General features: G+C 32.8%; 2 protein-coding genes across 3 annotated transcripts; both read right to left on the bottom strand.

Moving 5' to 3' along the window:
* Positions 1 to 5,195: 5,195 nt before the first annotated feature.
* LOC120152026 (tubulin-folding cofactor B-like) lies at positions 5,196 to 14,626 on the bottom strand. Its single transcript, XM_039164329.1, has 7 exons — positions 14,406 to 14,626; positions 8,114 to 8,232; positions 7,923 to 7,984; positions 7,688 to 7,735; positions 6,882 to 7,009; positions 6,245 to 6,314; positions 5,196 to 5,388 (listed from the first exon to the last, which is right to left on the bottom strand). The coding sequence occupies exons 1-7, from the start codon at positions 14,624 to 14,626 to the stop codon at positions 5,341 to 5,343; spliced, it is 696 nt and encodes a 231-aa protein (XP_039020260.1). The 3' UTR covers positions 5,196 to 5,340.
* A 328-nt stretch (positions 14,627 to 14,954) lies between these two features.
* On the bottom strand, positions 14,955 to 17,644 carry LOC120155541 (ribosomal RNA small subunit methyltransferase nep-1-like). Of its 2 annotated transcripts, none has more exons than XM_039167084.1 (8): positions 17,564 to 17,644; positions 16,786 to 17,091; positions 16,554 to 16,646; positions 16,147 to 16,291; positions 15,946 to 16,056; positions 15,780 to 15,862; positions 15,640 to 15,697; positions 14,955 to 15,096 (listed from the first exon to the last, which is right to left on the bottom strand). In XM_039167084.1, the coding sequence occupies exons 2-8, from the start codon at positions 17,056 to 17,058 to the stop codon at positions 15,017 to 15,019; spliced, it is 843 nt and encodes a 280-aa protein (XP_039023015.1). In that variant the 5' UTR covers positions 17,059 to 17,091; positions 17,564 to 17,644; the 3' UTR covers positions 14,955 to 15,016. The 2 variants fall into 2 exon arrangements, with proteins under 2 accessions (XP_039023015.1, XP_039023009.1); XM_039167078.1 differs by having other exon boundaries at positions 16,786 to 17,085; positions 17,559 to 17,621.

Below are 17,644 nucleotides of genomic sequence, written 5' to 3'. Positions count from 1 at the left end.
CAGGTGTCAATATTTGATTGGAGGAGCACTAAAAAGGAGGCAGAAGATTTCAGTTCACCACCCTGGATAGATCTGGATAGGGCGATTGTCCCCTGTAAAAAAAATTTAAAATTATTATATATTTTAAATTTTTTTAATATATTTTTTTATTAAAATTTATTTTTGTTTTCTAAAATTTTATAAAAGTTCACTCTCTTAACGTAAAATCATACACCACTCCATGGCTATCACGTTTTTATGTTGAAAGAAATGAGCTGTCTTTCTTATTTTTCCCCCCTTCATTTCAATGGGTTTTTGTTTGGAGAAGCTTAATTGGCTATACAGTTACTTGTCTAATTATTAACGTAGGAATGGACAAAATTGATTGGTTGATTGTCTTGTATGGGATGCAACAATTGACTGTGACCACGCACAGTAAAAGTGTTCAGGTCCAATCCGATCCAAAAAACGATAATCGATTTAGTGTGTTTGATTTTTTTTTCACAAAACCGATCGGTTCGATTCCGGTTTTGAAAATCCGAAACCGATCCAAACCGATATCTATTAAAATGCTTTTTCCATATTTCTTGTCTAGAGAATCTGACAAATATAAGAATTATGAAACACTTTTAGGATTTCGTTGTAGTCTACTTGGTCAGGCTTCTCGGCTCTCACCCGAGAGACTTGGGTTCAAGTCCCGGCAATGGAATGCTTTTTTTTAATAAGTATTGATGATAGTATGTTGTAGCGTTGGATTCAGCCATGCTTGTATGGATGTGGAGGGGGAAGCTTGAATGAATGATTCATTGAATACGCTAGCCGTACTAAAACCCTCGTTACTTTTTCAATTTTCCTCTAATTTACAACCTCTTCTAGACAGGGAAAACTAAAGCCATTTATAAGCAGAAGACAGAGGAAAAGAAGAATTGGAGAATTGAGAGTTCACTGAATTGTATTAATCGACAAACTGGCCTATGTAAACATTTCATTTCCAAACATTTTAATGGAAATATGATTCTTAAGTATTGTGTTTTTCCTGCACAATGTTTGTTTATCAAGATTTTTTTTAGAAACATTCAAACCGAATCAAACCACACTTAATCGGATCGGATTTTTTTTAGAAACATCCAAACCGCAAACATTTATACTTTCGGATCGGATGAATTTTTAGTCAAAAACCGATCCAAACCGACTGCGAATACCCCTAACGCACAGGACAGCTTAATATTATAATTGGTATTATCTAAATCTGGATTCCCTCCTTGTAATCCTCCTTTTTGTCCCCCTTGCCATTTCTGGCCTCCCACCCTCCCAATTTTTCACAGCTAGACCCTCAATCTCTTAATATTATCTCTCTTGTCCCAGCCCTCGATTTCTTCATATATATATATATATATATATATATATGTATGTATGTTGTTGAACTTATAGGTGCATTTTCAGTCACAAATGGATGTCATGGGGAAATTATACAGCAGTCAACTTGGTGTGCCTTGGTTACTTGCAGAAATGTACAAATTCATATATTCTGATTGTCGTGAATCCAGCTGCATCGTTTCATGCACAATTAGCCGAGTTTAAGGACGTTTATTATTAATTTAGGTCTTCTGAATTTTTTGGTATTTGATTATCCTATACATTATTGCCAACATTCATCCTTTATATTCCTTGCGACACTCTGTCTTTAATTAAATATCTTTAATAATACTTGACTAATAAAATAAATCTAGTTTTTAACTACATGCTTAAGAGATTATTGACTTCAAGTAATAAATTTTTACGAATCATATATTGATCCAAGTGAAATGTGCTTATAAATTAGAAGCTTATAAAGAATATAGAAAAAGCTTGTATGAATAAAAAAATACATGTAAATGTCCCCTAGCTTTGTCTAGGTTAAAGTTAAATATCTTTAATAATATTTGACTAATAAAATAAAACTAATTTTTAACCACATGCTTAAGAGATTATTGAGTTCAAGTAATAAATTTTTACGAATCATATATTGATCCAAGTGAAATGTGCTTATAAATTAGAAGCTTATAAAGAATATAGAAATAACTTTTGAGATGGTATTTTGAAGGACAATTATAAACTTTGAAAGATAAGTATTTATTAATAGTTTAACTCATTGATTTATCTTATTGATATAAGGGAGTGTTATTTTCCCTAAAAGTCTTGAATTCGAGTAGTTGCGTCTACAAGATTTGTGTGCGTCGTCAATATATAAGTAATATTACGAATAAATTCTATCGTATAATCGCCTCATACCATTAAAAAACAAGAAAAAAGTGAAACTGACATAAAAGACACTTTGATTCTAAATAAAAGAAAAGAATTTGAGAACAATTTCATACAGATGATTTATGTGTTATAAAGAAATATATTCCTTTCACATAAAATTTATCCAAACTTTTATGTGTCAAATAAAATTTGAACAATTAAAGTATGGAAATTGAAAATGGTGGAGGCCCACATTTTGAATATTATTGTATGTTTCCCTAAATGGGTGATTCATTATTGCAATGAAAAAGTTCTATTTACTTGTCTATCCTTCATTGGGGTGTTCTCATGCCTCTGTATCTTATTGCACTTAATTCCAACCCCTAGAGCTATAAAATTAATAAAATAGATAATATTGTGATCATTAAAGAGGTATATGTTTACCTATAATTAGCATGTTTAGTAAGATAAGACATAAGATTCTTTAGTTAAATTCATGAATTTAAATTTTGATATTATGAATGGAGCATGTTAGATTAGGAAGATCATTTCTATAAATAGATATTGGTAATATCCTATTATGGATTAATTGATCAGTAAATAAAATATCAATAATTAATATATATATTTAAATAAAATTATCCATTAATAAAGAAAATCAAGTATCAATTAAAAGTTAAGAAAGAAACTGAAAGTAATGATGTTTAAAGTAGCTAGGAAATATAATAACCAATCTAAACATAAAAAAGGGATTTTAAAACTTGCATCCATCAAATCTAAACAATCATAATGAACATATACATATATTAATGGTTGAAGCTCCCACTAAACATCCCAACTGTTTTCCTAATCATGAAGATATCTCATTTCTTTTGAATAAATTACGAAACTTATATTATTCTATATTTATTTACATAATGATTTTAGCCCTATGCTTTTCACCTATAAGACATCCATAAAGGTAATTGATTGCATCAAAAGAAGATAATTTTTAAGCCTCAAAGTTCGCACCATACTTAAATAGCTTTGATGGAAAAGAATTAGGTCTAAAAGATAAGTTTAGATAATAATATTTGTTTAAAATGTGAGTTTAGCTTCAGTTTTAGTGGTCAGAGTCTAATCTTGATGTAGTCTAGCTTATTTTTAAAATTTTTATAATATATATATATATATTTGTTTCGTTTATTATTTAATTTATATTATAAAAAAATAAATATATAATTTAATTTGAACATGAACGAGTATTTAATGTAAATATTAACGAATATGTAAAGTAAATAAGTTGTTTATATATATATTTTTTTAAATATTGGTATCTTCATATTTTTACTCAAACTTTTTTATATTAAAATTCAATTGACATGGACGTTAAATTTAATAAAATCGAGTCTTAAAATTAATTAATTTAATAACTAATTTCGACATAGAGACGGACACATGATTTTATGTTTGGGGTGAACTTGAACTTATAAAATTCTTAGGGTGAACTTAAAGTTATAAAATTCTAGAGGGTGAACTGATTTTCAATAGAAAATACATAGAAAAAATTTAAAATATAAGATAATTGTAAGATTTCAGGGGCTACTGCCTCCCTCGGTACATCCATGTTTCTACATGAAATCAACTAAATCTAAAGCTTAAAGATAAGAATTAAATATTTAGTTATAAATTTTAAAAAGAATTTGGATAAAGGAAAAAAGAAAGGGTCCTTAGAGGGCAATTTTCCCAGAAATGTATAGTGGAAAATGATCTATCTACATTTGCATATCAATCTGGAGAGACCTTGCTAAATGGATATAAATAAATAAACAAATAAATCATAATCCACCATTTCTCTCCTAGTTACCAACCAAAATGAAGAGAATGGAGATACCGTCAATCTGACATTTTTTTCTTCCTTCCCCATCAATATCGAAATTAAAAGATTAGAGAGAGAGAGAGTTTAGAGGCTTTTTAATTAACAAATGAAACAAGAGTTATAAACTATGTTCTTCAAAGCCCAAGATTTCATTTGAAAATAAATGGAAAGAAGATATATTTGAGGCAAGCTAGAATATTGATTTCAATGAAAAGGTGATGAATTCAAGTTTCGTTTATAATAATCTTGGTAAATTTGAGAATTTTGATTTGAAGTGACCCATGATTATTTGTGTTGATCATGGTATTTGGAGTGTTTAAGGGAGGATTTTGGAAGAATTGCTGATTGAAGGAAGCTAGATTTACAAGTTTAATATTGGTTTTTATAGCTTCGGTGTCGAGGTTCGTGCAGTTTACTTTAATTTGTTATATACATATCACGTCAGGGCTTGAGATTAACCATGCAATATGAACTACATGTGCCATTAATGTTTGGTATGCGAGTATGAAATCAAAAGCATGCTTATTGTGCCTATCAAGTATGAAGCATGAAGTGTGTCATGTTAATGATTGATTTTGATATTCACATATCAATAAAGTGATCTAAGTGAATAATAATAGGATGAAATGAAATGCTTTGCAAAGCAATCTAGTTAAATGAATATGCTTTACAAAGAGTTTGCATTCAATTCCCATATTTTGAAGGCGATAAAATCTTCCCTAACCAGGGTTGCCATCAATGTCCCTAAATGACAGCCAGTCTTGTTGGCTCAATTGTGAATGTAGTGCGGGTTTGAAAGCCTTAGCTACCACAAGGCGAGTACAAAATATTATGAACTGTAGTTTTCAAGATTATATTCCCAGTATCAAGCAAGTTTTTGCATACCTGGTTTTGACCGTCTTAAAAGAGTGGATCGCTTAAGGAAAACATAGTTTGCAATATTCCATAAACTTCAACAGAACTCAATCAATTTGCACTTTTAAGCAACCACACAGGGAAAATGGAACGAAAAGAGTGTTGAGTACTGCTCAGGTATCATCTCTGTCCCTGTTCTGGGATCTCTTTCGTTCTTTTCCTGCAACAAAAGTCAAGCAGCAAGAACAAAAAGAAGAATACCAGCATTTCATGCTTAAAGTTTATCATCTTTCAAACACTCCCACTCATCATTCTCATACCATATATGTTACAATAACATCAAATACAAATGTAGCATTGTCAGCCTGTAATGTTATTGAAATTGCTTGGAAACAGAAATGTAGCGGTACCCTTTCACAACCACATTATATCTCATCCTCCTCAAAGGGATCTCGTTCAGGATAGTCGCCAACCTGAAAATGGAAGTGCCATTCTAAGTTTCAAATCAATAGGAGCCAAAACACAGATAAAGGACAGGAGACCTCAAATGTTTTACTGATAGAATACAACTCTTGAACTTTAGATGTGAAAATCAATTAAGCTGCCTGTTAAACATATATGCAAAATCTTACATATAATGAACAAGAAGAATTAGACAAAAACTGAGTCCATCAGAGATAGATGATTTAACAGAGAAGTCTTACACAAATCTTTTGAACGCAAATGAAGAGAACTCACTAATTTTCACTTATCGTTGGTCACTTCATAGATTGGCAAAAAAGGCACAGCAGCACTAGGGTAAGATTTAGATCCACATCTTTCAACGGAAAAAAAGAATTACTGATTAGGTCCCTAATGTATAATATGCAAAGAACTAATGACTTCAACATTTATCCCATTTTTTAAAATTCTTATCCCTTCCTAAGTCCTATCCACTACCATAAATCAATTAGCAGTCGAGAATAATTTTCTTTGCTATTTTAATTATGCTATAAATAATAATTAGAAGGAAACACATGATGAAACAAACAATGTTAGAAGGTTAAGTAGCTAACATTCTTTCTTAAAGCATGGGCAACTCCATCATGAATATATCTGCATTACAAGCTCTTGCAATTAAGATCCACATGTAGAAAAAGGAAAAAGGTAAGATGCTAGTGGGTAAGAAGCTTGTCCAGGGTTAGCTTTAAAGGAAAGCTCTTGCAATTTATTAATTCGTTGGAGGGTAATGCTCTATAAAAGGAATACCAACCTAAAACTATTTGAACTTGAAAATGCAACAAAGAATCCCCAGAATGCTTAAATCACTTGTCATATTTGCATACAAACCTTTACTTTGTCAGGCCTAACCATTGCACCACAAAGTGAAGGGAATTGAAAATACCGAGTTCCTTTCACCCTGCAGTATGACAAACAGATTTTGTAACACATTCAAACAAATAAAGCACTAAAATGACTCAGAATTCCACAATGTCTGGTTCAAGCATGAACAAAAAATATCAGGCAGCTGACAAAATGAATGTCAACATGACATATATAGGCAATAAGTCATAATGTTAAGGGCAACAAGGAATGCTACACCAAGCAATAACAGTCTTGTGAATGAGGAACTGAAATATAGATCCTTCGTACTTTGTATGCAACTATGAAAAAAATATAAACTGAATCCAAAATGTTCTCATTTCCTATCCTTGTTTGTCCACCACCACTAAAAATAATTTCCATTCATTTAGATAAAAATGCCTTCAAATAAGATATAATATTTAATGTGCATCCAACAACGATAACCAATTTAATGCATCTGTGTTAAAAAAAGGAACATAAATAACCTTCAACTTGAATAAATTAGATACCACACTTTTAAAATGACATAATTGACAAAAAATATATCTATCCTTATATGAGTTTCTATCACATATATATAAAGTGACAACATTAGGACAATAAGAATATAGAGTTTACATGCATGCCATCATGTTTTCCTAGCGGTTCGTCGTATTGAACTCCAATCCAAAATCCTGGTCCCAGTGCTTCTGCCCGACCCACATATTTGATAACCCCTCTTTTCTCCCCTGGGTCAACTTCACATCTGTCCTACCTGATTTGAAACAATGAGAAGAAAATCTATGGCACATAAGTTGAAGCAAGATGCAAAATAGCCCAGGAGATATTCGATATGTTGAGAAACAGGGGAAAAGTACCAAGGACATCCTTAACACCAGAAAATAGTCTGAAAAAAACATATTCTAGGAGTGATATAATAAAACTACATTCAGTTATAGGTAAGCATTAAGCATGAAACACCGAATTAATTGACATTTATTTGTCACATTAATAAAGGACTCTATCAATCAGTCTAAGTCCTTCATTACTAGCTTCCCTTAAGAATCTACAACAAAAACTACAGGTTTTAGTCCTCGTTATTTGGCACTTTAAAAAGAAAGCACAAATGAAACTGACGAATCTCTGATCTGTAAAGATGATGAAACTAGAAAATTTTAGCTACTACTGATTTTTTTTTTATTAATTTTTTCGCATCACTATGAAACCATTGTCAAGACTCAAGAGTGAGGAGATACAGAATAATTCCTTCTGGGACTATCAATGTCCAAAGGGAATAAATCAATAAATGATAAATGTATTACCTTGCTACCTTTTCTTCATAAAAAAAAACACATACCGGAAATGGAGAACATGAGAATTCAAAAATGTATTTTACTATTCTGAAGAAAATGCCAAGTGCAGCCGAAGAAGTGAAAAATAATAATTCACACCAACCGTGATATTTCCACAGAGGTCTTCCATGTAGTCGTCTGACATCCGTAAATGAATTCATCAAGCATACCAAGAAAGAAATAGAAGCAATAAATATATGATTGCACTTCGTAATAAGCAGCACAAAACCTTGCTAGTGCCTACTTGCATATAAGATTAGTTGCTACTGTTAGGGGCATCTTAAGGCTAGCAACTCACACAGAGACTTGAATATATCAAATAAGGCACTTACTTTATTCTTAAATGCAGATGGATTTTGAGATGCCATCTGTTCCTTGAATTTCCTAAATGTACCCGAAACAACAAAAAAAGTTCAAACCACTGCAAATAAATAAATGTTAATTTAAAATGAAACAAAAGTAGAGGAAAACAATTTCAAGTCTACAACATTGCAGAATCAGTTTTTGCAGGTAACTGACTTACCGGAACGTTTGATGTATTCATCTTCAGAAATTGTATACTTCTCTACTAATGACGTATCTTCAAGCCACCCTCCAGAAGTTACAGAGGAAGGATCAAGCTCTATTATGTGTATTCGGAACCTTTTACAATACAAAGGAAGGAATCAAAAGAAAACAATGTATATGTTCTAGAATAAATATTGATAAAACTAGAACTAACAATACAAATAAAAGGGGAATTGGAAAAACTAACATATAATTCTTTTGGGTATAATTTTAGGATGCAGACGTAGTTGGGTTAGTATGCAATACCGAGTCGGTTCTCTTTCGCCCCTTCGCTAAGGGGAAAAGATGAAAGAAAAGAAGGAAGTTCGACTGACCTATTTATTCAATGTTGATTTGCAAAAATAAATGAGAGAGTCGAGACTCCACAGCACTATAGAAATGAGTTCCCCAATGCAATCTGTTTTTAATTTTCAAGTGTAATAAAATCGATATATTGAAGTATTAATAGCATTAAAATCGATAGAAAAAAGGCTCAAGGCACTCAATTTAAAAAAAAAAATAAATTTGATTATTTTCGGAAGTTTTGAGCTTATTTTTTAATTTAAAATTTGAAAATATAAAATTAAAACTGTTAAAAAATTAAATATATTCACAGCTACCTCACCAAAATATCTGACCCTTACAGTTTTCTTTGAATATTTTCTCTCATGGCCGCCGTTGATGTTGAGCTCCGGTGCTTCGTTGGAGGGCTCGCATGGGCCACTGACGACCGGGCCCTCGAAGAAGCTTTCAGCACCTTGGAAATGGTCGAATGAAGATCGTTATTGATCGTGAGACTGGAAGATCAAGAGCTTTCGGCTTCGGTGATGGAAACGGTGGATACGACCGTGGAGGTGACTGAAGGCAATTGAAGGTTTAAAGTATTAGGGTTTAAATTACTCAACAATATAAATAGATGCTATTTCAATAAATTTTTATCTTAATAATTAATTTTAAAAAGGTTAAACTATGTCTATAGTCTCTTTTGTTATCGGTCTGACCGACTTTGGTTACCGAAAAAATTAAGGAAAAATGGTACTTTACGTTATTGGTCCGTCCGGTTTAAGTCTCCATGCTATTAATTTTGTTTAACCCTTTCATTTTAAGTCCCTTTTATTAAAGTCACTAAAATGTCTGAGGGACTAAAATCGAATGGATAAATAACATTAAGGATTGAAATCGGACGGACCAATAACGTTAGTGACTTAAATCGGACGGACCAATGGTGTTAGTGACCATGTTCCCTTAAATTTTTTTCGATGACCAAAGTCGATCATACTGAAAACATAAGGAACTATCAACATAGTTTATACTTTTGTATCTTTTAAAATATATATTTTTAGTTCCAAAACTACTTTTATTGTCTTCATCAAATATATTAAATTTTTTAAGGTGACATATTTTGACATCTTTGGTAGAATTTGGACAAAATTTGTCCATTTTTAAAAATAAAATGATAAGATTTTTGTGTAATTATACAAAAAAAAAGTAATGTGTGCAAGAGCCCCAAAAAAAAAACTGATTAAAGGATTAAAAACACACATTTTTTTAAAAGTAAAGAGATTTGAAATGATAGACTAGGTTCTAAAAAAAAATCATAATTTGAAACTTTCTATACGATTGACTTTGGGCTTCAAATCATACTGTAATCTTTGTTTTTTCCTAGCGGGCTGATTATTTGGCTCAATTAGGCATCCCAGAAATTATTTTTTAGATCTACGGTATTTTCTACAGCGTAGGGTGAACTCGTTATCACGATGTGAGGAGTTCCATGAGATATAAATTTTTTATTCCGGACTCAGTATTTTAAAATTTTCTTTAGGTGATGAGTTTCATTACAAAATTATTTTTTTTCAAGATTATTAAGTGAATTTATTTTTTCAAAAAAAAAATGTGGAACAAGGTGGCGAATTCCACTAGTATTTTTCTTGCTGTCCAAAATGTGGTAGACTATGTTGAAAAGAAAAAATACAAATTTAATACATTAACACGAGGACATAAATATAACTAATCTTAAGAATACCATAAATATTAAATAAAATCATTAACATAGCAACATTGATTAAGAAGTTTTAATCTTCGTAATCAATAGACTCGTCAAAAGTAAGATTAAGTTTTTCAATTCCTCATTCTTTTTGTTGTTGTTCATGTACGAATTAGAACCATGCTTATGGGTCCCCGTCATCTATGTTTTTTTCCTAGTCATTTGTATGAGTTGGTGGGATATTCTAGTTGGAAGCAACATCCTCAATGGTAAGAGCAAAGTCGAGATCATCGAACTCTACAAACAAATAAACATTAAACAAAGAGTGATAGAAATATGTCTCAATCATGCAACAAGGTTTACATCATCGCTTAGATGAAACCTCGTGCATGATACTGGAAATTTATAATATATGGAAGATATTCTTCTTCTACTTCCGAGTAGAACTCTTGTTTTTATAGAAGACTTTAACTCGTGTAGTTGGATATTTTTTGGGAAACACATGGTTGTAGATTTGCAATCGTAAAAAACAGTTGCACAAAGAGTTTACATGTTTGAAAAAATCTCAAGCTTTGGAAGTGAAAGATTGAAGGTGTTATATTTTTTTGCTTCAATATTAAAGTTAAATGGCTTTCAACTCACAAATATTAATAGTTGCTGAAGAATGTTAATGCACCATTATTTCACCCATTTTCTAAATAGTTGCTTGAATTCTACATTAAATGACCTTTAAAAGTAGTTGAAACAGTGCATTATTGCTGCAATAAATGACCTCCGAAAAGTATCTGAAATGGTGCATTAATTGAGCATCGAAAAGTAGTTGAAACATTGAATAATTTGGCCTCGTTAAAATACACGTTTTTTGTGATTTGAATTGATAATTCAACACTGAATTTTTTTTTATTTGAGTTGATATATCACTGAGAAGTTGCAGAAGATGAAAATGCATCACCATTTTCACCCGTTTTCTGAATAGTTGCTTGAATTCTCCATTAAATGGCCTCTGCAAAGTAACTAAAACGATGCATTATTGTTACAATAAATGACCTATGAAAAATAGCTGAAACAGTGAATTAATTGAGAACAAAAAAGTAACTGAAGCAATGAATAATTTGGCTTGGTTAAAATACACGTTTTTTGATTTGAAGTGGCAATTCAACATTGAAAAGTTTTTTTGATTTGAGTTGACATATCACTAAGAAGTTGCAGAAGATGATAATGCAACACTATTTTCACCCGTTTTCTTAATAGTTGCTTGAATTCTGCATTAAATGACCTCTGAAAAGTAATTGAAACGGTGCATTGTTGCTGCAATAAATGGCCTCTGAAAAGTAGCTGAAAGATTGAAGATTGAGATAACATTTCACTAGAGTTGTTGGATGATAATTAATGGGGGGTCATATTTGTTTTAAATTGGCCCACTTCTGATGAATCTTCACAAGTCTTGTTATTTTGCTGCAATTGTTTTGAATAAGCAAAAATCAATTTCTCTCTGATGCTATGGCAGACACGTTTTTTGCAGTTGTCCACCCAAATGGCCAAGTTGTTGAAGCTGAAGATGGTGTTCAATTTATGTCACAGAGTCCCGTGAACATGATGTTCATGGAGAATGTAACTTATGGGTAAATGAAGATAAAAATCGAAAACAAAATCAGAGCTTCTATTTCAAGTTTGAGATATCGACACATCGTTTCAGAGACTCCGCTGAAATATAGAGCAATTGTGCTCGAAGATGATGACGATGTAGTTGTTATGGTTGGTCTTCATCAATCTTTCGATAATCATATGATTGAGATTATTGTTGAAACTACGAATGTTCCTACTTCCTTAACAGTTGCACCAGTGATCACTGAAGCATAACCATAAGAAGATGTAGATAACCTCGTTGGGCGATTCGATGAAATTCTTGCTGATTTTAGCGAAGACGATGAAACTTTTGTTTCACTTACGATGAGCGATAACACCCCAATAATTGATGAATCTAATATCGTCGAGGCTACTTCAACCTTTGACATAGAGGGTAATGTTTGGGAGATAGCCATTTCTCGTGGCCAATCAATGCAAAATTCTCGTCCAGTTTGGGCACATCCACCAACGACCATACAAGCAGCAAATTCGTACCCCTAGATGCCTCAATACCGTCATACAGTTGCAATGCATGAGATAAACTATGATGCCATGAGGAATCTTAAGATTCCTGATATGCCCAATATATGCACAACCCATTGGGGGACCTCAGATGAAAAATCAAAGGAGCTTGGAGTTGGGTCGTTGTTTGGGAGTAAGAATGATTCGCAACTGGTTGTGAAGGAGTTTGTATAAAAGCTCATATAGAATTCACCGTTGTGGAGTCTAACCAGAAGACATATTTTTCAGATGTATTAACAACAATGTCGGCTGTAAATGGAGGATACATGTATCATACCTACAACAAAAGATGTTATGAGAAGTCACAAGGTTTCACAACTAACACAGTTGCACGTTAAGCTCTTATACTCAAGACCACAAACACTTAGACTTCGATGTTTTATGTGCTTACATGAAGCTACTAGTCGAGAAAAATCTGAGGATCCCGATAACAATGATCATGGCATCAATACAAAATACATTTGGTTATATTTCATCTTATTATAAGTCCTAAATGGCTAAACAGAAAGCTATGACAATACTCTATAGTGATTGGGATCAGGTGTATAATGAATTGCCCCATCTGTTGCACGTGATAAAATATTTCATCTCGGGACCATTGTTCGCTCATACACTCATTCTGCAACCAAATTTGATGGACAAGTTATCCCTGGGAAGAGAGTTTTCAGAGGCTTATTATAGGTTTTCAAGTCAAAAATTGAAGGCTTCCGTTACTGCAAACAGATGGTTCAAGTGGATGGCACTTTTCTGTACGACTTATACAAATCGATCCTTATGGTAGTTGTTGCACAAGATAGTGACAGAAACATCTTCCCCATTGTCTTCGCCATTGTAAAAAATGTGTTCGAGGAAACGTGGAATTTCTTTCTGTCAAACTTGCGCTCCCATGTTGTCACCCAAGATGAGGTTTTTATGATCTCAAACCGTTTGCCTGGGTTGTTGGTCATGATTGACAGATCGGGAAGTAGGAGGTCACCTCCTCATGCATTCCCTGCGTATTGCATACGCCATATTACTTAAAATGCTATAACGAGATTTAAGAATAAGATAAAGAAAGAAATTATCAACATGAGTGACTTATTCGTTTCACCTTTCATTTTTTGGTCTTGTTCTTCGTTTAAAAATATTATACTTACACATAACTATTTTTCCTAGCTATGCATTACTGCAACCGAGCTTTCATGCATGACTGGAAAATTTGAGAAAGTATGGAGAAGAGCTGCTTAACTTTACAGCTAAGATACCTTAGGAAAGATGGGCACAGTCATATGACGACCAAAGTCGACATTACGGTCATATGACAATCAATCTTGTCGAGTGTATCAATTCAATATTAAAAGGGTCCAGACATCTTCTCGTGGCAAGTATTGTTCGGGAGACATAATTCAAAGAAGGTAGAACTTGGGCTCCAGATTTGGAGAAAGCAATGAAAAAAAAATCAACATCATGCAACATCAATGCATATTCATAATTTTGCCAGATTGGAATCTGATTATGTTGTCCAAGCACTTGTTTGACTACATGAGGATGAGGCTTCTATCACCTATATTGGTAATTTAAATAGAATATGATGTGATTGTGGTTGATTTCAAGCCTCCATATACCCATGCACTCACGCAATTGCTGCATGTATGCATGTGAATGTAGACTCATACATTTACATTGATGATTGTTATAGTTTGCAAAGTATACGCAACATATATAGTTGTGAGTTCAAGTACCTCCAAAATGATGCATTTTGGCCACTTACTGTCTCTGAAGAATGGCTACCCAATTCACAATTACACAAGAAGTTAATGGGTAGTCTTGAATCTACTTAAATTCATACTAATATGGATGACCCTCAAAGAGAGCAAAGTTTGCAGAAGATATGTGGCTACTGCAGAGGTAAAGGTCACAATAGGAAGCGTTGTACATATCTCCCAAGATATAGAGCAGGCCAATAAATCCTTTGTAATCATGTTTGTACCGATTTTACAAATATCAATGATAATTTTTCAGTTTTTTACCTTCCATATATAATTGTAAACTATAACGTTTAACTAAAGTCAAAATCATACATTTATTTAGAACATTTTCTCAACAAAATAAACATCTTTTCCTCTCAATTTTTACATTATTTCTCTTATTCTCATACCTTTCGATGACTCGTTTGTTGTGTCGGCTTGCTAACTCTCCATTCTTCTTCTCCTCCTCCTCCTCCCTCTTCAACTCCTTATGTTGATCAAGAATACACTTTATTGATTCTTTCATCCACTCCTCATATGAAGATGAGCTTGAATCCAAATCATCTAAAGAGTAGTTAGACCAAAGATGATCTTCCGAAAATTGCTTGAAATATTCTTCCCACAAGTGCATTTTTTCTTCTATAACTCTATCAACTAATCCAACTCCTATTTATAGTTAATTATTTAACTTTTTATTTTAAGTTAGTTGGTAAAAATGAAAATTGGGATCGGATATTTTAAGTGTAGGTTAAATATCAATGTAAGGGTTTATTTATTAATCGATTTATTTGATTTAAGCATCTAAAACTAATAACCGAACCACTAAAAACAGATAAAACTTGCAAAATAAACATATAAACCTAATAAACGACTTATCTCGATTAACCTAATAAACTTACATGTTTAAGGTCACCATTGCTACTGATGGATAAAATGCAGCCAAAAGATAGAGTATTTGTAACATAAAATAAACGTACATAGCTTATATCTATCCCAAAAATGAACGTCATTGCAACACAGATTACAATATATTCCACTTATCTGCCAGAGCTTCAGTAATCCTTGCAATGCACATTGCAGCACTTAGTGGATAACCAGAAACTGCAAGAGAAAAAAAAGGACAAATAAAACCCATACAAGGCAGTGATGTAGGTCTTTCGCCCTTAAGCATGATAAAATGTGACAGCCTTAAATATGGTTATAAAGCTCGAACTAGGGATAAAAGAATCGAGTATGTTTGCAAGATTAACATGCTCAAAAAAATTCTTAAACTATTACATGTATGAAGGATTTATATACCTATACCTATATCGAGAATCAAGATATATATTGAACACAAATATTTACAAAAAAAAAAACTGAATAAATAGGTAGGATGAGCAAAGTACAAATCACAAACTCCAGAAATATTCATGTAAAAAGGATCTACCATGCATTGGAAACATCCACTTATTTTTACACTCCAGGCTTATATGTAAGCACTATTAATTGCTTTTATCTATCCTATCACCTTGGCTTACTCCCTCTGGATTTCTGCATGATTCAATGGTTCTTATCCGATCCATGGGCTCGTGGATCAAAATGCTCAGAAATTTTCAAAACAAAATCTAACATACATACATACACAAAAAATGAGGAACTTACTCGATATGTAGTCATCTATATAGTCTGGCTCTATTTTCCCATGGGCCAATGCACCCACCTGAGAAATGCACAGAGATGGGATAAGCAGAGAGAGTTATGTAAAGAGGAGATAGCAGAATTGTATGTCACACAGGACTTACCACAAAGACAAGATTCACATCATCACCAACAGCATCCACGTATTTACTCATTTTAACCAACTTTTCTGAGCTAAATGAGAAACCTGATGTGCAAGAAAAACAACATGAATTCTGGAAAAATAAAACAAATTTGTATTCACCTAAACAACAACCGCAGTCAACCCACCTATTTTGCGTGAGTTCACAGGAAAATAATTGGTTACAGGATTCTTTATCACTCTTAAAAGTTTTTCACGCTTGCCAACGGCAGTTATGTTTAGTTTTTGTAGCAGCTGCACTGCATGATTGTTGAATAGGTCAATAAAAATAGCCTGGTAAAAGTTTTAAAACGCAGCAGAAGAGGCATAATCTCAGCATGATAACTTACACATGATACCAGAGAACCGTTTATATGTTCTTGGAATTCGAACATGAGGTTTAACTTCAAAAAGTACACCTTTCTCGGTTCTAACATACACAGCTTGCAATCTGCCAGCCTTATTGACCGGGCTATCTAAAATCGAGAGAAGAACCTGTAGGGAAACAACACAATTAGCAGTTAATTAAATGAGTTAAATTCTCCTTTAAACCGGGCTATCTAAAATCGAGAGAAGAGCCTGTAGGGAAACAACACAATTAGCAGTTAATTAAATGAGTTAAATTCTCCTTTAAGATTAAAACCAGGCCTTTTCTCAGTGCATCGAGAATGCAGTACCAATTAGTTCGTCACAATTTTAACAGAAGAAACATACAGAAATAAATAGCAAAAAAGAAAGGAAAGGAAAGGAAAAAAACTTGATGTGCTATGTCAGGCCTGTAATCAGCAGGATTCTTGTTATTTTTCCTCAAGAAATTTGCATGATCATCCGAGTTCAAGAGTTGGAAACTCTGTAAAAATTTACACCCAATAAGATAAATTGCAGTAGAAAACTACTATACTAACTTCATACATACAAACAGAAGTTCATACTTGTGAATGATAACAGAAATGTTAAGCACAAGTTACATATACTATGCTAGCATATACCTTTCCAACTTTAGCAACTTCCAAGGAAGCCTTCTCAAGAACAAAAATGACCCCATTTTTGTTAGCCTTTTTATCACTGGGCGCAATTGGGATTCCCACAAGTTCATCTGTTCCAGCTTTGCCTTCTTCCTCCTCTTCACCTTCAAATTCCTTTGTTGGCTTTTCAATAGAAGCTAGCTTTGCAGGGTCTCTCTCTTCTACTTCTTCTTCTTTATCATGTTTCTCTTCTCTATTCTTCCGTTTCTTCCCTTTTATAGCATATGGTCGTACCATCTTATCGAATCAAAATATTTTTTTTGGCCTAACCTTTAAATAAGAAGCAGCATAACAAGATAACACTACATTAGATTAAGACAATAAACTCTTAAGTGGAACAACTTTTATTGATATTTTCAGAACCGAAAATGAAGTAATTGAATTTAAATTCATTCAGCTGAGTCAAAGTCCAGATAGTGAGAATCTCGAAAACAATTCAAAATTTGCTTTGACCAAGTATACTTTTAATTTTGAAATCAACGCTTGATTAAGTTCACTCACTCGTTTTTCATACTCATATTCCAGTTTAAACCGGAAAAGCTGTTGAATATGCATGATTTTTACATCAAATAAAAGAATTCAATAGGATATAATGATCAGGGTTCAAATAGCGGTGGCTTTGCAGCAGGTTCAAAAACAGAGAATCAAATGCAAGAGAGTGATGCAGATGAAGAGACAAGTAACTCAAAAACCTAATGACTAAGTAGAATCTTCAAGAAAAGTTTAGGGTTTTAAAATTCACCTTATTTAATTTCGTGGTCTGTCGGAAACCTGAAGGATAGGCAGAGGGATAAGAAAAACAGGCGAGGAGCTTATATGGCGG

Source organism: Hibiscus syriacus, unplaced genomic scaffold (genome assembly GCF_006381635.1).
Source record: "Hibiscus syriacus cultivar Baekdansim isolate YM2019G1 unplaced genomic scaffold, ASM638163v2 tig00002840_pilon, whole genome shotgun sequence".
Taxonomy (NCBI): Eukaryota; Viridiplantae; Streptophyta; class Magnoliopsida; order Malvales; family Malvaceae; genus Hibiscus; species Hibiscus syriacus.
Note: the sequence above shows the minus strand (reverse complement) of the source record. Positions and strands in the feature narration are given on the sequence as shown.